Source organism: Aspergillus ibericus (assembly GCF_003184845.1).
Source record: "Aspergillus ibericus CBS 121593 unplaced genomic scaffold BO80scaffold_36, whole genome shotgun sequence".
NCBI classification, from domain to species: Eukaryota; Fungi; Ascomycota; class Eurotiomycetes; order Eurotiales; family Aspergillaceae; genus Aspergillus; species Aspergillus ibericus.
The window spans coordinates 278,033-298,347 of NW_020292134.1; the positions used below are offsets into that span (position 1 = coordinate 278,033).

General features: G+C 54.1%; 8 protein-coding genes across 8 annotated transcripts; 5 read left to right on the forward strand and 3 right to left on the reverse strand.

The window, feature by feature from the left end:
• The first annotated feature begins 373 nt into the window (after positions 1-373).
• On the forward strand, positions 374-1,835 carry BO80DRAFT_427463 (40S ribosomal protein eS26). The gene is made up of 4 exons (XM_025720019.1): positions 374-413; positions 647-774; positions 1,026-1,128; positions 1,237-1,835. Exons 1-4 carry the CDS (start codon positions 391-393, stop codon positions 1,340-1,342), a joined length of 360 nt encoding a protein of 119 aa, XP_025572737.1. The 5' UTR covers positions 374-390; the 3' UTR covers positions 1,343-1,835.
• On the reverse strand, positions 1,412-4,931 carry BO80DRAFT_162564 (leucine rich repeat domain protein). Its single transcript, XM_025713868.1, has 2 exons — positions 4,451-4,931; positions 1,412-4,389 (listed from the first exon to the last, which is right to left on the reverse strand). Exons 1-2 carry the CDS (start codon positions 4,638-4,640, stop codon positions 1,859-1,861), a joined length of 2,721 nt encoding a protein of 906 aa, XP_025572738.1. The 5' UTR covers positions 4,641-4,931; the 3' UTR covers positions 1,412-1,858.
• Positions 4,932-5,223: 292 nt separating this feature from the next.
• Positions 5,224-6,015, forward strand: BO80DRAFT_361643 (uncharacterized protein; the record flags this gene model as incomplete). Its single annotated transcript, XM_025716022.1, has 1 exon — positions 5,224-6,015. The coding sequence occupies one exon, from the start codon at positions 5,224-5,226 to the stop codon at positions 6,013-6,015; it is 792 nt and encodes a 263-aa protein (XP_025572739.1).
• Positions 6,016-6,132: 117 nt separating this feature from the next.
• Positions 6,133-8,146, reverse strand: BO80DRAFT_162528 (lanthionine synthetase C family protein). Its single transcript, XM_025713867.1, has 4 exons — positions 7,853-8,146; positions 7,209-7,764; positions 7,127-7,140; positions 6,133-7,070 (listed from the first exon to the last, which is right to left on the reverse strand). Exons 1-4 carry the CDS (start codon positions 8,046-8,048, stop codon positions 6,250-6,252), a joined length of 1,587 nt encoding a protein of 528 aa, XP_025572740.1. The 5' UTR covers positions 8,049-8,146; the 3' UTR covers positions 6,133-6,249.
• Positions 8,147-10,071: 1,925 nt separating this feature from the next.
• Positions 10,072-12,264, forward strand: BO80DRAFT_162592 (chaperonin-containing T-complex subunit CCT7). The gene is made up of 5 exons (XM_025713869.1): positions 10,072-10,295; positions 10,382-10,548; positions 10,635-10,971; positions 11,035-11,407; positions 11,472-12,264. Exons 1-5 carry the CDS (start codon positions 10,250-10,252, stop codon positions 12,151-12,153), a joined length of 1,605 nt encoding a protein of 534 aa, XP_025572741.1. The 5' UTR covers positions 10,072-10,249; the 3' UTR covers positions 12,154-12,264.
• Positions 12,265-12,864: 600 nt separating this feature from the next.
• On the forward strand, positions 12,865-14,811 carry BO80DRAFT_427467 (caspase family protein). The gene is made up of 6 exons (XM_025720020.1): positions 12,865-13,213; positions 13,318-13,487; positions 13,561-13,609; positions 13,664-14,065; positions 14,115-14,723; positions 14,776-14,811. The coding sequence occupies exons 1-6, from the start codon at positions 13,186-13,188 to the stop codon at positions 14,799-14,801; spliced, it is 1,284 nt and encodes a 427-aa protein (XP_025572742.1). The 5' UTR covers positions 12,865-13,185; the 3' UTR covers positions 14,802-14,811.
• An 82-nt stretch (positions 14,812-14,893) lies between these two features.
• BO80DRAFT_504107 (ribosome biogenesis TSR3 family protein) lies at positions 14,894-16,473 on the reverse strand. The gene is made up of 3 exons (XM_025724409.1): positions 16,153-16,473; positions 15,949-16,085; positions 14,894-15,868 (listed from the first exon to the last, which is right to left on the reverse strand). Exons 1-3 carry the CDS (start codon positions 16,407-16,409, stop codon positions 15,123-15,125), a joined length of 1,140 nt encoding a protein of 379 aa, XP_025572743.1. The 5' UTR covers positions 16,410-16,473; the 3' UTR covers positions 14,894-15,122.
• Positions 16,474-16,622: 149 nt separating this feature from the next.
• BO80DRAFT_162639 (VHS domain protein) lies at positions 16,623-19,389 on the forward strand. Its single transcript, XM_025713870.1, has 8 exons — positions 16,623-16,807; positions 16,875-16,962; positions 17,051-17,126; positions 17,213-17,506; positions 17,554-17,826; positions 17,872-18,253; positions 18,309-18,844; positions 18,897-19,389. Exons 1-8 carry the CDS (start codon positions 16,738-16,740, stop codon positions 19,095-19,097), a joined length of 1,920 nt encoding a protein of 639 aa, XP_025572744.1. The 5' UTR covers positions 16,623-16,737; the 3' UTR covers positions 19,098-19,389.
• The last annotated feature ends 926 nt before the right edge of the window (positions 19,390-20,315 follow it).

Consider the following 20,315-nt stretch of genomic DNA (forward strand, 5'->3'; position numbering starts at 1 on the left):
ACTTTGGGTCGGGAAGGTCCTGCGCACTAGGCCGTTTTCATGCAGGGCACGTGAATGGATCATCCAATGTTTCCTCTGAGCCTCCAAGGCAGGCGGTCAGGCCACCCTCCACAGCCCACTTTCCCACTTCCCACTTTCCACTTTCTACGGCACCCCCCCCCTTCGGCTGCCTCAGGTATCAACCACCATGGACACCTGAGGCCACTTATCCCGTGACCCAGCTCGCTTAAGGGCATAGGGCTACCACACAAACCCGACACAACCTCATCCCGAGAGCGTCTCCGGAGCCTTTACGACAACCAAACCCGACAGCCAAGTACGCAACAACCTCCCATCCCCTATTCCCTGACTCACATTCTCTGACCTGTCGCTGCAGAGAAATCCGTCAAGATGGTCAAGAAGAGGGCGAACAAGTAAGACCGAACCCTTTCCTATCCCACCCATCCATGCCCTATATACAACTACGCACACCTAAAATGTGACACCGACGGGACCGCCATATACTTGCCGCAGAAAAGGCCCGGCTACCGTACAGTGTGTTGTATTGGGGTTAGAATTATCAAGAAGAAGGACCGCGAAATTCAAAGCGAATCATGAAATCATGGAATCAGCAAATCAAAAAGGTCCAAAACTAACCAGTCTATAGCGGTCGTAACAAGAACGGCCGCGGCCACGTCAAGCCCGTGCGCTGCTCCAACTGCGCTCGCTGCACTCCCAAGGACAAGGCCATCAAGAGATTCACCATCCGCAACATGGTTGAGTCCGCTGCCATCCGTACGTTCCACGATCCTCCATCGTTGATCTGAGTTTGCCGAATCCGTCCGCGCGCGCTGTCTGTTGTTCGTTCCGAAAAGAGTTGGGAAGTGGGGACGTGTCTGCAAAGGATTGAAGTGGAATGTGGTCGACTGCGACAAGGGAAAGACAAAAGGGCGATAGCGACAGCGCGATGCACGAGTGAACGGCATTCAACCAATTGCGTGAAATATGACAACTCCGGACTGACTCGTGTTCCTTCCCATCTACAGGTGATATCTCGGACGCCTCCGTCTTCACCGACTACGCCGTCCCCAAGATGTACCTGAAGCTGCAGTACTGCGTCTCCTGCGCTATCCACGGCAAGATCGTTCGGTACGCGACCCACCCACCATGACCACCCATGACATGATGACCATCTCGACCATCATCGCAAAATGTACCCCCGAACAAGAATCCATAAGCTGACCGGTTCTCTTCCAGTGTCCGTTCCCGCGAAGGTCGCCGCAACCGTGCTCCCCCTCCTCGTATCAGGTACAACAAGGATGGCAAGAAGCTGAACCCCCCTCAGGCCGCCAAGGCTATGTAAGGAAGGAATAACCAAAAGAGAAAGAAAATGGAATTAGTTTAGGGGCCTTAACTGTTGCTTCTTGATATTTTTCTTTTGTGTTGTTGAAACAGACTTCTTTACACGGATTAAATGGAATGAACGGGTTTCAGTTTCGGGGTTGATTTGAAAAGCAAAAAAGGTTTCCTGGTTTCGCCGGTGGGCTGGAGAGACGAAATCTATATCAGAAACAAATAACGAAATTCTAAGCTTCAGGTGTCCCGCCCAAAGGTAATAGGAAACAGAACAGACCTGCCATTCGTGGACGGATGTTGACGTGCTGGGGGATCGCTTCGTTTGCTTGAAGTTCTCGGGCCCGGTATTGATCTCCTTGACTTACCATGGCATTCAAGGGAACTCGATTAGATCTAATGAAAAATGGAATGACATGATCCCATCATAGTTTACCAAGTCTTGTTAATTACGACGATGTGAGCAATGCCGTTTGTCGATATCTTCTAATCACTAGTCATGGATGCCGGCGTTCTAGATGCTCCGTCATGGGTATAAATAGCCCTTCTCAAAGTAATTCCCATACATATCTACCACCCCACTTCGTCCTTTCGGCGCTGCGTTCCGGACAATTTTCACTTCTCCTTTCCAATGCCCCTCCAAGTATTGAGCAATGGATAAAGGAGGCCCTGGTGTCGCCGCCAGCGAGCTCAGGCTTGGCGACGGCGAGAATGTTTGAAATGACGACACAGGGGGAGAGAAGCGAGAGGATACAGTGTTACGTCTTTCCCGATCGCCCCTCACCATGTCTTCATACTCTGCCTTTTTAGTGCGTCGGAAGGACGCCAATGCGGCGACGAGATCAACATCCGGTACTATCTCCTTCCGTGGTGCCCCTGATTCTCCACCTTGGTCTTGGAATGGGCTGTGCGAGCGCATGCCCCTAGGTGTGGCCGCGGGATCAAAGAAGTTTGATTGCGAGGGCAGTGGACCTGGACGAAGCATAGACGGTGAAGACGCTATATCTGGCTCCGAAAGCCCTGTACGGCATGGATCATCATCTTCTGGTATCAACGTCACCTTCTCATTCAAGGCAGCTATAGGGAAGTATTTCCCTGAATAAGCATCGGGCACCCCACACTCCTCTTCCCCAAAAAAGCTGAAGTCGCCTATTGCTGCCGACCACAAGTTTTCAGAATCTCGGTCTCCTGTACTTGATTTCGAAGCGCCTGTGCGGTAGCTGGCTGGAGTCCATCGGGACAATTTCTGGGTCCGATCACTGGGTGTGATCTCCAGCACCAAGCGGCGAAGAGCAAACAGAGACCTGACTCGTTCCTGTTCAGCTCTGGCTCGAGCTCGACCGGGTGGGAGGGAATAGTCCGATCCCGCTTGGAGTGTTGCAAGTAATGCTTCATTTGAGCAGGCGGTTATGAATCGGATTAAAGATGCCAAGATGGGAGAATTGGTAGGTACGTGGGACGGGACGTCAGTCAAAACCATGGTCTCAAGATGAGGGACATGAGAGGGATGCAGGTATGGAAAATAGCTCCCTCTGCTATCACGTCGAGGAAGACTTTTTGGCCGCTTGGCAAGCAATTCCTGGATTTTCTGGGCCCGAGGATCTTCCGCTGATAAGGGAGAAGAGCATTGCGGTATTGAGCCCACGGTATCCAGCGTGATGCTGGGAATGCTCGAGATGCTCGAAATTGAGACGTCATGAGGCAAGCGGGTGACATGAGTATCGTCCCGCCCATCTTCATGGCTGACTTGGTCTGTCTCGACCACCTCGGGGGCGAAAACGGAGCCTCGTCGCCGATCAGGTAACGGTTCATCTTCATAGATAATTGGTTTTCGAACGCCCTCACTAGACCGAGACGGCCAGTTCGATGGTTGCGGAACGGGTGTACCGGGAAGCTCAAAAACAGCGGCTTCGTTTGAGGGCATTTCATAGATCTCATGATTGGTCCCTAACTCCGCTTCTCGAGGTACTTCACTCTCATTTCCAGCTGGAAGCTCCGGGAGCAACATATCCAATGTTACAGGCTCCTTTGACGGTCCGTCAACTGTACAGATGGCATGATGGGCTCTGAAATAGGTAAGGTTGTCTTTGGCTGTGGTGCCCAGGATAGGTATCAACTTCTCAGCGCCAGGGAGCTCATGGGCGTCATCCTGAGGTGAGCTGAGGGGATGCTGCCTACTGCTAATAGACTCGACAGTGTCAACGGTCCCCACATCTAGGGCATGAAGTCGAGATGATGCCAAAAGGCTTGCGGCTCCTTCCACTGAGATGGGATTGTCCGCAATATAGAGATGCGTTATGCCTACCTGCGATAGGTCCTCAACCCAAGAGCGGCCTGTCAGTGGCTGTGTTAAAGCTTTCAGAACTTCCTCATCTAGAGGAGGGTGGCTGAGAAACCTCCGGTTGGAGAGCAGCGGTCTTGAATGCGGCGAACGCATAGGGGATCCAGATGGTCCTCTCCGTGGGCCATCCTCTGCACCTGGCGGTAGAAAGGATGCTTGCAACAAAGATCGGATAGACATGTCAGTAAGAAAGTTATTGCGCAGATCTAGAAAGCGGACTCTACGCCCAATAGCATTGGCTAGAAACTCGGCGTCATTATCTTTTAGGCCAATACCTCGTAATTTGAGCACCTGGAGATGTTCCAACTGAGATAGAGATGAAAGAACTATACGATCCCGCGCAGGGGTGGTATAGGAGAGATCGAGATAGATTAAACCCGGGAAGCGTAAGAGTGTCTCCGCAATACCCTGTGAGGTTGTGTTGGGCTCCCTATCCGCCAGTAGTAGACGGACATTATAGGTCTCGGAAGCCGTGTCAGTTCCCCCCGGTGAGCCACATCCTTTGAGAGCGGTCATGGCATTGTGGTCAAAAAATGGCAGCTTCGAGACCATCAGGGATTGGAGGCAAGGTAGCGATTCCAGAATCTCTCTTAACCACTCGGGCCGTGGACCCCCATAGATCTCCGAGAGAGCAGGCGGCAGGTGCAGCGTATGGGTGAGTATCCGAACCTCGAGTCGGGCATATTTTAGTGTCCTCCTGAACCTTGTCAGGGCGACTAGGGTGATGAGCCAAGGTCAGCACCAAACGATCTCCTCAAAACACTGTTCGAGTCTTACCATAAACCGCATCGTTATCAGTTCCGAAGTGAGAGGCCGGGTCACCCCACAGAAATGGCATAAAAACGTCATGCCATCTCCGACACACCGAGACTGCTGCACAGAGGTCGCTCGAAGGAATGTACTGGGCTATAATCGACCATGCGTCTCTGGTTGTGGCGCTCTGGTAAGATGGCGGTACAGTATCCATCGTCACGATCGTACGTGGTAGTGGTACAGCGTTCACCAGGCTAGGGTGGGCTTAGACCTTCACCCAGGGAGGGCTAATGATTTATCAGGGGCCGTTCTGCTGCAACACATCGAAAAGAAGAATGAATGGGGCGATTGACCATTTGAACTGGATGTTTGTCCCACGGGGCGCTAAGACAAAACGGCCCCCCAAGCGTGCTCAAGTGTGCTGGACTGCTGACGGGCGTCGGGCACTGCCACGGTGCCACCACACGTCGCGATGGGGCGGGGAAGGTCCGAAGGATCCATAGGGCCCAGAAGATCCCATAGATTATTTGACAGTAGATACTAGATAGATAGATGAGATGGTCAGATGAACGAGTGGCCCTCCCGAAAAGAAGAAGAAGCAGAAGAAGATAGTAGTAAGGCTGTCAGCGTATTGTACGGAGAACCGCTGTGTCTGACGTCATCCCCCGCTCCGACGGCCAGCAGCAGCCAAACACGCGCCGGCAAATAAAACGACGCCGACAGAAGCGCTTCGTCCGACTGGCCTCTTCTCATCTTCCCCATCTCAGCTTCTTCTCGCCTTTGCTCCATAGGTCACAATGGAGCCATGGCAGCGCAATATTCGCAGGATGCACCAAGTCGAGGAATTCATGGATCTTGATCCAATGAAGTCCGACACGGTCGCCGATTTCGCCGCACTTCTTCAGGCGGTCCGAGAAGGGCTTACCCATATCGACGACGAATCCTACATCCCCGATTCGCAGATCAACCTGATGTTCCTCACCAAGCTCAAGGACTGCCCGGAGTGGAGTGATTGGGCCTCTGCCATGCTGCGAGATCGTCGAATGAACACCCCCAATCCAGCGGACCAAATCACCTTTCAAGAGCTAACCGACTTGGCCGTGGACCATGAGAGGATCCGTAAGCGGCGGGGAAGGCGTGTATGGAGCGGCAATGGTACTTCCAGGGTAGAGGCCGCATCTCCCTCGAAGACTTCGCATGAATCCCACGCCCCCACGCAAGACGAGATCAACGCGTTTGTTGTCCGACAGATGGACCAAGATGGGCAATTCCGTAGTCGCACTGGAAGCGTCCGGGGACACGCCAAGAGACCAAGTCAAGAGGAAATCAACGACTACGTGATTGAACAGATGCGCCGCGAGCGAGAGCAAACCTCGAGGGATCAAAGCTACAGTCAGCCCGATCAACGCCCAGTGCGGATGCACTGTACATTCTGTGGGGACAGACACCACCAGCTATCAAACTGCTGGCGTCGATGGAGGGTTGCTGTGGAAGCACCGCACGGGAATTACTTGCCCAAACGCGTCGAGTACAGAACTGAGATTCCGGGTCAACCGCCCATGTATCGCTCGGGGTTTACTCTTTATTAAGCAGCGACTGCATGACCGACATGACATGATATTGATTTTCCATCGTGTTGCGATGATACCTTCGTTTGATCAGCGTGGCGTTTGGTGTCCTAAGATTCTGGTTTTCTTTAATATGGAAGACGTTATTTCCTTTGCGCTTAGCCCACATTTATATGGGCTGTCCAAATACACTGCCGTCCCTACAGTCTTTCTGGTCATTTCTGGCTCAACTGATCTCCTGTTTCATTCCATATCTCAAGGCAATGCCGTGGCTCGGTGGTAGGCAAGGGTCGGGATTCCTAATCGCAAGCTTTCAAGGTCTTTGAATGTTGGGTCTGTCTTCAAAGACGAATCGCTGTCTGGCCATTTTCTCTGTAGCAGCATGTCTCGCAGTCTCATCTGAACAGTAACACATGCATCTGCCCACGCGCAGACAACACCCGCCAGACCCTCTGTAAGGGAGAATGGATGATCTGGCAGTCGATAGATGTTAGAGGCTGGCGAGGTCGGGTTATGGTAAGGAGGTGTCTCCCGCGCGTGCAGCATGAGTGACAGCGCTCTTGACAGGAAATAGTCACCGGTGAGCCCGCTCTCCACTACCGCCGTATTGGTGGTCTGCGCTCGTCCCATATAGTTGCGCTTAGCGGTCTCCATCTCTTCCTTATCGTACTGGAAGCTGTCATGAAGAAGCAACAGGGCCCAAGCATTACCGGTAATACCATGACAGATTCCACCCCCTTTGGAGAGTAGCCCTTCCTCCCAGACCCGCTCACTCGCCAGGCGAATTGCCATATCCCACTCGGGCTGCCAATAGTCAGATACCAAGGGTATATTCCTTCTGGCGCTTGCCATAAGAGCTAGGATGCCAGGACTACCATGGCAAATTTGGACAAGAGGAGAGGAGCGATGGGATGAAGGCCCACGGTCAGGAAGGTTCGTTGGGAGGTGCCCGTTATTGGAAATGCATATTTTGCAGAGGTTTGTGATGGTGTCCGCTATCAGGGGCAAATAATTGCGCGAAGCGCCATCGTGTAGCTCTTCTGGATTGCAGGCAAGGAGGGCTGCAAGTATGCCGGCTACAAGTTGTCAGTAGAGCAGGTCATAGGTACTTCCTCGCATGGGCTGAACATACACATTCCGTGTACCCTAATTAAGATGTCAGAATCGACATTATGCTACTCAGCACAGCATTGGGCGCTGAAATGAATACTTACGCTCCTAGGCCGTACCGGTCTTCATGCCAGTGCCACATCAACGGCAGCGCATCCTTCTCCCCATGTTTCTTTGTGTAGTCCTTTCTGCCTTGGAGTCCTCCTTCAACAATCGCGTCGACAATCTTTGGAACAGATTCAAGAACGGACGCCAGAAGGCCTGCGGTCTGCTCGTCATACCTGTGGGCTCTAATGCTGAGTACAACCCATAAGAGTCCCGCCCGACCATACAAGACTTCGTCGGTGCCAGTCAGCTGAGTACCATGGGGCAGCATGTGGCTATTGCTGAGGGCCACCTGCACGACATTTCGAAGACATTCAATATCGGCTTCCGAAATCGCTGCGCCTGATTGCGCAGCTGCAAGAATTCGCAGTAATGGCCCCACTAGCACGCTAGAAGAGCCAAAGGGGGATACTCTCTCGGGAAATAATGGCACCTCCGGCCCATGGGATAGGATCCGCTCACTCGCAAGCCTGCGAAAATCAAGGGGAAGCCCGACGTCTCGATCGCTCAGCGCCTTGATTTGATGGTCCACTCGAAGGAAGGCAAGAGCAATTCCTGAAATAGCAAGGCTTATTAGGATAGGTCCAGTGGAGCTTATGACATGATCGACAGCAATGTGGGCTGGCGGGAGGCATAGACATACCTGGAAATCCCACATAACAGCCCGTGTTGTATGTTTCCCCCCAGTCGTGCTGAGGAGGACAGCCTTCTTGCAGTAGATTAGCCCCACGATTAACAGCAACTTGTAATGCCTTGAGGGTGTCTGTCAAGGACTGTTGATCTATCTCTAGAGGGGTTAAGGTATTAGGGTAATACTGAGGGAGATCCTTGGTCGTCATGTCTGCGTAGTAATAGAGGGTGTCTACAAAGGGAAAGGGCCAGAGTAGATCTTGGTGGTTTAATGAAAACTAGAATATGATAATTAGAATGATTCTAGTAGCACTTATAGTACTATGAGAATCCTACAAGAGACAAATGTGGGAGAGCAGCCGAATGCGTCGACCACGTGCCTCGATCACCTGATCGGTATGCATCGACTTACTTCATCGAACTGGCAATGACGGTACTTCAAAATGTCAAGATAGCCCTCATAGGGAAAGGCCAAGGGGACCAGAAAATCAACCCAGGTCCTTCAGGTGCACCATAGGTGCCTGCTCTCGTTTTGCCCTTGTCGTTGCATGCCATTCTTCAGTTACACGACAACCCCATTTTAGGCACCCGACTAGCAGGTGGGTTTCCCATATTCAAGCTCCTCATAATTCTGGGAGATGGCTGCCTACACCTGAGAATGTTTTAGATATGCGTGGAATTTCTATCTGGAAGTCTGGTCAGAAGAGAAAACATCATTTGATTCGGACGAATGATGAATTTGAGAGACATGACGGCATGAGGCGAGAGCCAACAAGTACTTCGATATATAGACACCTTCTACAAATTTCAGTATCAAGAACCCCGCAGCTTTTGACTGAGAAATGAGCACTCAGATCGGTACTTAATTCAGATTCACTACTACTTCCATCGATCATCAGCAGGAGACTTAGTCAAATCATGTCCGTGATCGTATCTTTTACTTTCCATCTCCTGGCCATAGGTACGTCTACCTTCCTCCAAAACGTTTTGCCGGTACTAGTGCTAATCCTTGATTAATGACCGCAGATAATGTTGTTCTCAAGTCGACTCTTCGAGGTAATCAAGACCAATGCGACTGTGAATGGCTAGCAGACAGCCAGGACTGTCGTCATTGTGTTCCCTTGAGACTTGGGGCTGGACCTGCACACTTTCCGGTGTCGTTGCTCAAAGCACTATGCATATATTAATCGCTCAAATAATTGGGTGGATCGGCAGTCTATTCGCAGTTTATGGGCTAGATGATCGACCTCAGCTGGGCCCCTCCAGCTGAGCCCGTTTGGTTAATTCGGTCATGCATCGCTCTCGCCTTTCTGGAAATCTACTCGATGGCTCTTCATGGCACCCTCCACACTCGCAGATGAGTTACATGGCTGTGGGTGCTAGTACTTACTTACCTAGAATCTAGATTCAGCTGTCATTGAATTGTCATTTCGAACAACATGCGCTAAACATGCGTCGTCCATTTAGCCGAACATGGGGGCAGGAAACCACATCTAATTCCGGTGGATATGACTCTTTCAGCGAAAATAAAAGTACTTAATTTGCACCTCCTTATATTCAATCTCTATGTCGATACTGTCTTGTATCTGCAACGTTACCAGTTTATGCCCGGGTATTTATGAACAAGTGGCTATCATGGTTAGCATAGTAGTGGAGATCCAAGCAATGCCTAGATTTCAAAGACTGACAAAACAGCAGTCTTGGTTAGTTATATTCTATTACCAATATATTGTGTATCCAGTTATAGCAATTAATGCTACCTGTAATTAGCTTTGGTAGGTGCACAACTGGAACAATTCACCCCAGTCGACATTATATACTTCTGCGGCCAACCACCCAGAGGAACGGGAACCCTCAGCTGCACTAGCAAAAGGAGATCATGGAGCAGGACAGAACTCTGAACGTCGAATGTTGTACAATGTTATCTATGATAAGGCAGAGCTACATATAGACGCTCAGTTCTGTCTTCTCGAATAGAGTATAAATAGACAGTAGCACTTGGAATCGACATCTGGTGGGGTTTGAATGAGAAGTAGAGAGCATGAGCGCCCCTGGAACGTGAATTACCACGGCATTCCGAATGAGCAAACGGCTCATGCCCACCAAAAAAAGATGAAGAGGAATTTTAATACATGATAAGAAGAATGCTATACCAAAGATCTCCTGAGCGAGCCATCGAGGGGGAGGGGAGCAACAGGTAGGGTTGCGGGGCGCGGCATGATTGGTCACCGCCTCAGCACTGGGAGTTTCGATCCCAAAGAAGCTCGGGGAAATTTTGGTCGAGAGCGTTATTGACCTCCGACCAGCTGGGACATTCAGGGCCACGATCGCATCTTTCTCCTGTTCCTTGTCCTCTGCCTCACATACCCCACTCTTCTCCGCCGTTCCTCCCTGAACTAATCTCTTCAAAATGGCCTTCGCCGGCCAAGCACCCACGATCATCGTGCTCAAGGAGGGTCCGTCACCCGCCCGCATTGCATTGCATCCCATCTGTGTGTATCGCTGAGGTTTGCTGACTCTCTTGATGTTTCGTCGTGATCAGGCACCGATACCTCCCAGGGCAAGGGCCAGATCATCTCCAACATCAATGCCTGTGTTGCCGTGCAATCCACGATCAAGAGCACCCTCGGTCCCTATGGAGGGGACCTGTTGCTGGTGGACGGCAACGGCAAGCAGACCATCACCAACGATGGAGCCACAGTGATGAAGGTGCGTCTATCGGATGCCACCTTTAGCATCGCTGGCTTTTTTCTTCATTCTCTTGCAGTTATACTGACTATCACTTGTTTATCTAGCTTCTGGACATCGTTCACCCCGCCGCCCGCATTCTCACGGATATTGCCCGCTCCCAAGATGCCGAAGTGGGTGATGGAACAACGTCGGTCGTTGTCCTCGCAGGTGAGATATTGAAGGAAGTCCGCGAACTTGTCGAGCAGGGTGTCAGTGCACAGACGATCGTTAAGGGTCTGCGGAGGGGTAGTGCGATGGCCGTCAACAAGATCAAGGAGATCGCCATCGACATGATTGACGCTGCGGGAAGCGTGGAAAAGAAGATCGAGACGCTCCGCCGACTGGCCGGAACGGCGATGAACAGCAAGCTTATCAAGCGGAACTCGGACTTCTTCACCAAGAGTAAGGGGCTTCTGCATATTGTGGCATGTGGTATGGGACGCGGAGGCTGACAAAATACTCTAGTGGTGGTGGACGCCGTGCTGTCGCTCGACCAAGATGACCTGAACGAGAAGCTGATCGGTGTGAAGCGCGTGACTGGTGGTGGTCTGCAGGATTCCCTTTTCGTGAACGGTGTCGCTTTCAAGAAGACCTTCTCCTATGCCGGTTTCGAACAACAGCCTAAGTATTTCAAGGACCCGAAGATCGTCTGCCTGAACGTCGAGCTGGAGTTGAAGAGCGAGAAGGACAACGCCGAGGTGCGCGTCGAGCATGTGTCGGAGTACCAGGCTATCGTCGATGCCGAGTGGCAGATCATTTACAACAAGCTTGAGGCTATCTACAAGACCGGCGCCAAGGTTGTTCTCAGCAAGCTGCCCATTGGTGATTTGGCTACGCAGTATGTTTCTTTGCAGAGATTCAACAATCATATTACATGCTGACTCGTGTTTTCCTGTTTACAGATACTTTGCGGATCGGGACATCTTCTGCGCTGGTCGTGTTGCGACCGATGATATGGACCGGGTTTGCCAAGCGACCGGAGCGGCTACGCAGTCGACCTGCAGCGACATCCAGGAACGTCACCTGGGTACTTGCGGTACGTTCGAGGAGCGCCAGATCGGTGGTGAGCGTTTCAACCTCTTCTCCGAGTGCCCCGCCGCCAAGACCTGCACACTGGTGCTGCGTGGTGGAGCGGAGCAGTTCATCGCCGAAGTTGAGCGCAGTCTGCACGACGCTATCATGATCGTTAAGCGCGCTCTCCGCCACACGACCATTGTCGCGGGTGGTGGTGCTACCGAGATGGAGCTGTCGAGCTTCATGCACGGCTTCGCGGACCGCAACGTGCCCCACAAGCAGCAGGCGGTTGTCAAGGCGTTCGCCAAGGCGCTCGAGGTGATCCCTCGCCAGCTGTGCGATAACGCCGGCTTTGATGCGACGGACATTCTGAACCGGCTGCGCGTGGAGCACCGCAAGGGCAACACCTGGGCGGGTGTGGACTTTGATCACGAGGGCGTCCGGGACAACATGGCCGCGTTTGTGTGGGAGCCCAGCTTGGTCAAGGTGAACGCCATCCAGGCGGCTGTGGAGGCCGCATGCTTGATCTTGAGCGTGGACGAGACTATTAGTGAGTACCCCGCGACCTAGTTGAACCCCTAAAGCCCATAGTGTTCGTTAGACTGACCGACGGATCCTTTCTTTTCCTACACAGAGAACGAAGAGTCGGCCCAAGCTCAGGCACCAACACGGGGCCTGCCGCCGGGTGCTGCCCAGCGGGCCCTTGGAGGAGGCCGCGGACGTGGCATGCCTCGACGGGGACGGTAGATGACGGAGGAGCAAGGAGGAATGGGGATAGGCTGAGGAGGGAAGATGACCCGGATGGTTGAACACAAAAAGCAAACGATAGTTAGAAGAACGCATTCGGGGGGGGGGGGAAGGCTTGGTGTATTACCTCTTGTGCATAAGGTAGTGTCTACTAGTACCCCGGCCGTGGTGTCGGCGCAATCACGTGCCGCAGCAGGGAGAACGATCTGCTCTGCACGGGTCGGATTAATGGACGACGAGAATTTTCTGGATGAAATTCTGGACCCAAGGGGGTGGATAGATCAGTCCGTGCTATTTAAGGTGGAGCGGAAAAAGGAAGGAATGGCGGATTGTCTGGAATTGGGCATCAGTATGTAACTATCTAGATACTATGCAGGAGCCCTGACGGCGGCGTACTCCGTCGATAATAATATATCTACATAGCAGGGAAAAACAAAATTAAAAATTAAAATAAAAATAAAAAAGGGGATCGGGGAGGCCGAGGCATGCTTTGTTTTTCCTTTTCTCCATTGCGAATGATTGCAGGGGTCTGATCTCTGCGCCAACATAAATAACGCCCGAAAATCCAGGCCGCGGCCCTTGTTCCCGGGCCGGACCCAATCAGGTCATCAGCACCCCCGGGCGGCACTGCATCGGAACCCCATCTGACGCCTGCGCCTTTTCTTATCCTCTCCATCTCTCTCCGGCGGCTGCTTCGTCTCCCTCTTATTTGTCTGTTCCGGCCGGCTTGCATTCCATCTATCCATCGATTCATCCTCTCTCTGGTCACTTGTCAGACCATGTCCTACTATCCCCCCTACTCGGGACCCCCCGGGTATCCCCCGCAGCAGTATTCCTATCCTCCCCAGCAGAGCTATGGCTCCCCGCCCCAGCAATATCAGCAGTGAGATCTCCTTGCGTGCTCCTCTTCTCGTCCCCCTCAGGATCTAGACCTTTCCTCCTACGAAAAGCCCTCCTCTTCCGGTGTCGCGCTGACGCCGCCGTGCAGACAGATGAATCCTCATCAGCACCCGCACCACCAGCACCACTCGTCTTACGAGGGTGGTTACCCCGGCCAGGCCTATCGCCAACAACAGCCTCCCAGCAACCCGTACCAATACAACCAGCCCTCACCGCAACCATACCAAGGGTCGCAAGCCCCCCCGAATGGCTATAATGTATGTCTCGCTTGATGCGTTACATCCCTGCGTGTTGGTGGCATGGCCAGTGTGGCTGACGTCGCTTCTCTAGGGTGGTTACTCTGCTCCCAACCAAGGTGCGATGTACGGGGGTCGGCCAGGTACGTTTGATATGATGCTCAACTCGAGAATGTGGCAGAGCTGATGTATCTCAGGCGCCGACGCCTACCAGAGTTCCTACAACCAAGGCAACCACGGCAGCCACAGCAGCCACGGCATCCCTGCGCCCCCGCCCACCGAGCCGGTCAGCTTCGGCCAAGGAGCGCCGCAAGGATACAACTTCCAGTACTCGCGCTGTACGGGCAAGAGAAAGGCTTTGCTGATCGGTATTAACTACTTCAACCAGAAGGGTCAGCTGCGCGGATGTATCAACGATGTCAAGAACATGTCGACCTACCTGAACCAGAACTTTGGCTACGCTCGCGAAGACATGGTGATTCTGACGGATGATCAACAAAACCCCATGAGTCAACCCACCAAGGCGAACATCCTGCGTGCCATGCACTGGCTCGTCAAGGACGCTCAGCCGAACGACTCCCTGTTTTTCCACTACTCTGGTAAGCGCGGATCCCTCCCCTAGCTGCTGGACTGGACTGACGACAACAGGGCACGGTGGACAGACGCCTGATCTCGACGGAGACGAAGACGATGGATACGACGAAGTAATTTACCCGGTCGACTTCCGGGCAGCGGGCCACATTGTCGACGACGAAATGCACCGGATTATGGTCAAACCGCTACAGCCGGGCGTCCGATTGACGGCTATCTTCGACTCGTGCCACTCAGGCTCGGCGCTCGACCTGCCCTACATCTACTCGACCCAGGGTATCCTCAAGGAGCCCAACTTGGCCAAGGAGGCGGGCCAGGGCCTACTGGGCGTGGTGTCGGCATATGCGCGCGGTGACATGGGCGGCATGATGTCGACGGCCGTTGGGTTCCTGAAGAAGGCCACCAAGGGCGACGAGGCATACCAGCGTACGGTCCAGACCAAGACGAGCGGAGCGGATGTGATCATGTGGTCCGGCAGCAAGGACGACCAAACCAGTCAAGACGCCCAGATCGCGGGTCAAGCCACGGGCGCCATGTCGTGGGCATTCATCAGCGCGCTCCGCAAGAACCCCCAGCAGAGTTACGTGCAGTTGCTGAACAGCATTCGAGACGAGTTGGCGACCAAGTATACGCAGAAGCCGCAGCTGAGCTGCAGCCATCCCTTGGGTAAGCAGTCGCCTGTCGCTTCGTGATTGGGAGTAGTTCTGACGGATTTTAGACGTGAATTTGCGGTATGTTATGTAAATAGTTGCTTGCGGGTCTTGCGGGATAGTTTGGGATGGGAAAAAAAGGATTCCAATTTAATCAGTACTATACTCTTTTACAGAGCATGATTTATCCCTTGAGTATGCCCCTGATGCCTGTTATGATTGCATTGTTCCGGGGTGGGTTGCTTCGTTGGCTTCGTTGTGCATATTGAGAGTGGTTATCGAATCCATTGACGGTGATGTTTCATCACTATATTCATCATAATCATGCCTATGTCCATGAGATGCTCATAACTTTTCCAACCATACCGACCCGACCCGAACAGAGAAGAAAGCAAATCGATCGTATGTAGTCATCCTACCACCTCTTGGGCGCATCCACCACCGTCCTCGAGAACGAGGCACTAAACGTCTCCGTCTCCTTTTTCTTCTTCGCGGCAATGATCCCCGTCCGATCCGTCACCGGCGTCGCATTGATGATACTATCGAAGGCCTCATCCTCGCTGCCGCCCGCGGAGCCGGATTCCGCGTCCGAATCTTCCAATGGCTGTTGCTCCTTCGACTCCTCCGGCCGAGCGATCTTCTCTAGCTGCGGCTTATCCTCCGTCGAGGGGTTCTGGAAGGCCTTAGAGTTCAGGATCTTGGCGCGGATCGCAGCCATTTGCGCCTCGTCCTCGGAGTCATCTGAAATCGCGAACGGGTCCTTGTCTTCCTCTTCCTCTTCCTCCTCTCCATTCTCTCCTTCCTTGTCTGACCATTCTTCATCCTCATCGGAATCCGACTCCGCCCGACGATTTGTGTTTCCGACCGTCCAGATATCGTCTGCGCCGCCCGCGGCCCGACTATCCTCATATTCCTTCTCGATCTTGGCTAGCCATTCCTCCTCGGTGCGCTTCATCTCATCTTCGTCCTTGCAGGCCGCATACCGCTTCAGTAGCTTCGAGTTGATTTCCAGAAATGCCTCGCCGTATCGGAAGTGTTTGAGGACTTCGCGGGCCCAGTCTTCGTGTCCGCAGATACAGAAACAGGCGGCTAGGGCTTCGACGCAGTTGAGACGCCAGGGTTTACCGTAGTTGACTGTGTTGGCGGCGATGAGGTAGGGTACTGTTTTGGTCAAGCAGTTAGTATATGAGTCGGAGGTAGATGGGGAAGGGAGATTGTAAAGTACGTGGGTGTAGACATACAGAGTCGTTCACATTTTCCTCCGATGCGCGACCAGGGGACTTCCTTCACTCGCACCCAGGAACATTCCACCACTGCGGCACCGAATTGTTCGAGGAGGTCTTTGTCGGCGGGGGAGATGATTTTCTTTGCGTTGGGACTGTGTAGATTATTAGTGATCGGTTTTGATGAGATCTGTGGACGGGGATCTGTTGTCGGAGACGTACGAGACGATGACACCGGGGAAGCGCTGTCCGATGGCCAACTCGCGCATCAGGCCAAACTGCATCAGTCGCTTTCCGGAGCAGCGCTTGGGGTCGCAGTGGCCGAGATCCCAGCAGGCGGCCTTGAAGGGAGGTCTGGAGGGGCGGTCGGCATCGTCGGCGTCGGCGTCTTCGGCGTCGCGGCGGGGAGGACGGGGGCGGGGGTTTGCGGCGAATTTCTTGCCTCCTCGGGCGAAGTTGTCTTTCTTATGGCGGACCATGGTGATGCTGTGTAATGTGTTGGAGACCGGAGGGAGTGGGGGGTTTTTTTGGAGAGGAGAAAAAGTGATGACGGCGGCGGGAGGGGAAGACACTTGAGGGAGCCACACGTGGATTCGAACTAAACCCAGCCGGACTCGGGCGACTTCGCCCTGGAAAGTAAACCAAGTCGACCAACTCAACCAACTTCCCCCGTCTTCCCCTCACTCCGCCACCGTCTCCACGAGCTCTGCTGGCGCGTGCTGTCAACGCGTTTGCCATTGCGCTTCTTTATCTTTCTATCCCTTGTTCATCCCCGTTGCCGTCACCCTGGAGGCCGCTTCAGCACGCATGGCAGCGAGGGACCGCTTCGGTGGTGCCTACGCTGACCTGGGCTTAACACCGCTGCAACGGGCTGTTCGTATGCACGCCCCCTGTTTGGCTTCCCCCCTCAACACATCGCCTGCTAATCAATCTTCTCCGATCAGGAAATGCCTGTGACCTCTCGCATTACGAACCTAATCTCGCCCTCAACCTCGAAGTGGCCGATCTGATCAACTCCAAGAAAGGCAATGCGTGAGTTGTTGCTGTCGCGCCCACTCCGGCGCTGATACCCGTGCCATGCATTTATTAACCACCCAACCCCACTCGTTCTTCGTTATAGTCCCCGCGAAGCTGCCCTCGAAATCGTCCATTTGATCAACTCGCGGAACCAGAATGTGGCGTTACTGGCATTGGCGGTAGGCCTTCCATGACATACCATCGGTGTGAGCTTAGATGTGTGAATGCGGGGCTAACATGCCGCTGCGATCCCTCCCCTCTCCAGCTCCTCGACATCTGCGTCAAGAACTGCGGCTACCCCTTCCACCTCCAGATCAGTACCAAGGAGTTCCTGAATGAGTTGGTTCGTCGATTTCCAGAGCGTCCGCAGCTGCGGCCCACTCGGGTGCAGCATCGCATCCTAGAGTCCATCGAGGAGTGGAGACAGACCATTTGTCAGACGTCGAGGTATAAGGAGGACTTGGGCCACATCCGCGACATGCACCGGCTATTACTCTACAAAGGCTACGTGTTCCCGGAGATTCGCCATGAGGATGCGGCCGTGTTGAATCCTAGTGATGTGCGTGTTTCTGGTTTTGGGATGAGGGTGTTGCTGACGGGTGGTAGAATCTGCGCTCTGCGGAGGAAATGGAGGAGGAAGAACGGGAGGCTCAGTCGGCGAAATTGCAGGAGCTGATCCGTAGGGGTACGCCTGCGGATCTGCAGGAGGCTAATCGGTTGATGAAGGTCATGGCAGGTTACGACAACCGACACAAGACTGATTACCGGGCCAAGGCGGCCGAGGAGGTCGCCAAGGTGCAGCAAAAGGCCAAGATTCTGGAGGAGATGCTACAGAGTCATCAGCCCGGCGATCCGGTCGCGGAGGGTGATGTGTTCGAGGTAGGTCCGGTGCGGATGTGTCGTGGATTAGCTGACCTGGTCTAGGAACTGGCGGGGGCGCTGCAAAGTGCCCATCCAAAGATCCAGAAGATGTGCGAGGAGGAGTCGGATGATCCGGAGGCGGTTCACAAGCTGCTCGAGATCAATGACAGTATACACCGGACCATCGAACGGTACAAGCTTGTCAAGAAGGGCGACTGGGAGGCTGCATCGCGGATTCCCAAGGGCACCCTGGGCACGACGACGGGTGTCGGAAAGAATGCCAACAACCAGCTGTCGCTCATCGACTTTGACCCGGAGCCGGCTGCCAGTGCGAACGGCAACGGCGCGCCGGCCGCGACAGGTGGCAGCTCGCTGGAGAACGACTTGCTGGGCCTGTCAATAGACGAGCCCGCTCCGGCCCTGGGTGGGATCTCGCTCGGACCAGGTAGGAGATTGATTCTTCTGGTATGCATGTGTTGACCTGGCTAATGTTCGTCTAGCGGTCACGACCACTGCTACGCCATCGATGCCCCAGGCCCCTGCAGGATTCAAGCCCAACTACGACATCCTGTCTTCGCTGGGCAGCTCTTCCCAACCGCCATCGCAATCTACCACACCGGTCCCGGGTGTACGGCCGCAGAGGGTCGTCGCGGCAGCCACTCCACCTCCAGCCGTCGATCCATTTGCTTCGCTGGTCTCCGCCAGTCCCCGCCAGGCCAGCCCGCTGCCGTCCGGAGGATCCGTGACAGGATCTGCAACCGGGTCCCTGCTCGATCTAGTAGGAAGCGGACCGGCGCAGCCGGCTGGGAGCGGCCAGGCGGTCGAGGACGACGAGTGGAACTTTGCATCCTCCCTGCCGGAGAGCAACACGCTGCCGAGCACCAACCGGGTGCGGGTGCTGAACTCGGCGCTTCGAATTGAATTTGTGGCGCGGCGCAACCCCCAACAGGCGGAGCAGATCCATGTGGTGGCCCTGTTTTCGAACGGGACGAGCCAGCCGCTGAACGAGCTACACTTCCTGGTGGCCGTGGAGAAGGTGAGGAGCTCCCTCGGATCAGGGATGAACGGACGGAAGCTAACGGCAGCAGGCGTACACGTTGCGACTCCGCCCACAGTCCGGGCGGGACATTGGACCGCTGCAGACGAACGGGGTGCAGCAGGAGATGCTCATCTCTGGGGTTGCGGGGGGCAAGGGCAATTCGGTCAAGATACGGTTTCGGGTGTCCTACCGGGTGGGCAACGAGCGCAAGGAGGAGCAGGGGATGGTGCCGCCGTTGGGCATCGCCTGAGGAGACTTTGCGAGACTTTCAGCCGGGCAGGATCTGGGCCTGCCCTTCTCCTTGACACAGTGTTTCTGCTAGCTAGCCTGCATCGTGCCTTGTCGTGATTTAGTTCGTGTATACCAACCAGAGCAAGTTTGACCGCGCCGCTGCAACCTAACCAGCAACAACCTTCCTCCTCTTCCTCTGTTAGGTAGTTACGATCCTTTTCTCCCCTCCCAGCCGTCGAATTTCCTGTTCTTCTCCCACTCCCCGAACAAACCAATTGTTTGTTGTCCCCCCCGACGTCACCGTCCCGACCTTGTCCGATCCCCTTCGCCCGATGGACCCCAGACGTTCCCCCTTTCCCCCTCCCTCGGTTACCTAGGTACATGCCTACGTCCCTGTAATTCCCGCCGGAGCCACGGCGGCGTTACGAAGCACACCCAGGGATAGGGCCGGGGGGCGTAGGGTGGCATGGTTTGGATTGAGTTAGGGGAGGGCGTGGAAGCCACGAAAGGCAAAGGGCGGTAGATGCCGAGGCCGCAGGCCCAATGAAGGGGATGACTGGAACAGGGAAGCCCGAGAGTTAGTTTAGCATGTGTGTGTCTGTGTCAGTGTGGTGTGTGTGTGGGGGATTGTTCAGAGAGGGATAAGTAGACGAGACGAGCTTCGCACTTGGGGGGAAGGAGGGGGGGTGTTCCTGGGTCGGTGGCGGTGGCCACTGAGGAGTCCCGTGGAAAGCGAGCTAAGCCATTTGGAATAGTAGGGCCTTGGTCTCTGGGGAGCGTGTGCCACTGAGGTAGTGCCCATGCCAGTGTCCATGCCAGTGCTAGTATTAGGGATATAGGGAAGGGCACCGCTGGTGGTGCTGATGCTGATCCTGGTGGGGACCGGGCATAGGCATATCATATGATACTCGGTTATTGACCGAGTTACGATACTGCACTGGGAAGTATCTCCGAAGTACACATCACCCATCTCACAGCCTGAACGCACTGACCAGCGAGCCTGGACACTCGTAGGGGTCGCTTGGATCTAGTGAGCTGGGCTAACCCAGACGGAGGGCGCAGAGGGATTCCCGGTTTGGGTATGTTTGAGGGCGATGAAGGTCCACTCTGCTGTCTTGTCTGTCAATCAGTCGAAAATAGTAGTCGCAGAGATCTGGCAGGTGGACATGGATGATCGACAGTTGCTGAGGAAAGACATCTGGGACTGCCAGATACGAGGCCAAACGGTACGTGCGAT

Excerpts from the sequence above, each read along its gene's own strand:
- BO80DRAFT_504107 (XM_025724409.1), bottom strand. The coding sequence starts at position 16,409 with ATGGTCCGCCATAAGAAAGACAACTTCGCCCGAGGAGGCAAGAAATTC. Across the intron at positions 16,086-16,152 it reads TTCCCCGGTGTCATCGTCTC|TCCCAACGCAAAGAAAATCA; the intron begins GTACGTCTCCGA and ends TAATCTACACAG. Across the intron at positions 15,869-15,948 it reads AGGAAAATGTGAACGACTCT|TACCCTACCTCATCGCCGCC; the intron begins GTATGTCTACAC and ends TGACCAAAACAG.
- BO80DRAFT_427467 (XM_025720020.1), top strand. The coding sequence starts at position 13,186 with ATGGCTCCCCGCCCCAGCAATATCAGCA. Across the intron at positions 13,214-13,317 it reads CCGCCCCAGCAATATCAGCA|GACAGATGAATCCTCATCAG; the intron begins GTGAGATCTCCT and ends CGCCGCCGTGCA. Across the intron at positions 13,610-13,663 it reads GATGTACGGGGGTCGGCCAG|GCGCCGACGCCTACCAGAGT; the intron begins GTACGTTTGATA and ends GATGTATCTCAG.
- BO80DRAFT_162528 (XM_025713867.1), bottom strand. The coding sequence starts at position 8,048 with ATGACGACCAAGGATCTCCCTCAGTATTACCCTAATACCTTAACCCCT. Across the intron at positions 7,765-7,852 it reads CTGTTATGTGGGATTTCCAG|GAATTGCTCTTGCCTTCCTT; the intron begins GTATGTCTATGC and ends TTGCTATTTCAG.
- BO80DRAFT_427463 (XM_025720019.1), top strand. The coding sequence starts at position 391 with ATGGTCAAGAAGAGGGCGAACAA. Across the intron at positions 414-646 it reads GTCAAGAAGAGGGCGAACAA|CGGTCGTAACAAGAACGGCC; the intron begins GTAAGACCGAAC and ends ACCAGTCTATAG. Across the intron at positions 775-1,025 it reads GGTTGAGTCCGCTGCCATCC|GTGATATCTCGGACGCCTCC; the intron begins GTACGTTCCACG and ends TCCCATCTACAG.
- BO80DRAFT_162564 (XM_025713868.1), bottom strand. The coding sequence starts at position 4,640 with ATGGATACTGTACCGCCATCTTACCAGAGCGCCACAACCAGAGACGCA. Across the intron at positions 4,390-4,450 it reads TGATAACGATGCGGTTTATG|TCGCCCTGACAAGGTTCAGG; the intron begins GTAAGACTCGAA and ends TCATCACCCTAG.
- BO80DRAFT_162592 (XM_025713869.1), top strand. The coding sequence starts at position 10,250 with ATGGCCTTCGCCGGCCAAGCACCCACGATCATCGTGCTCAAGGAGG. Across the intron at positions 10,296-10,381 it reads GATCATCGTGCTCAAGGAGG|GCACCGATACCTCCCAGGGC; the intron begins GTCCGTCACCCG and ends CGTCGTGATCAG. Across the intron at positions 10,549-10,634 it reads ATGGAGCCACAGTGATGAAG|CTTCTGGACATCGTTCACCC; the intron begins GTGCGTCTATCG and ends TTGTTTATCTAG.
- BO80DRAFT_162639 (XM_025713870.1), top strand. The coding sequence starts at position 16,738 with ATGGCAGCGAGGGACCGCTTCGGTGGTGCCTACGCTGACCTGGGCTTA. Across the intron at positions 16,808-16,874 it reads ACCGCTGCAACGGGCTGTTC|GAAATGCCTGTGACCTCTCG; the intron begins GTATGCACGCCC and ends TTCTCCGATCAG. Across the intron at positions 18,845-18,896 it reads TCCTGGTGGCCGTGGAGAAG|GCGTACACGTTGCGACTCCG; the intron begins GTGAGGAGCTCC and ends TAACGGCAGCAG.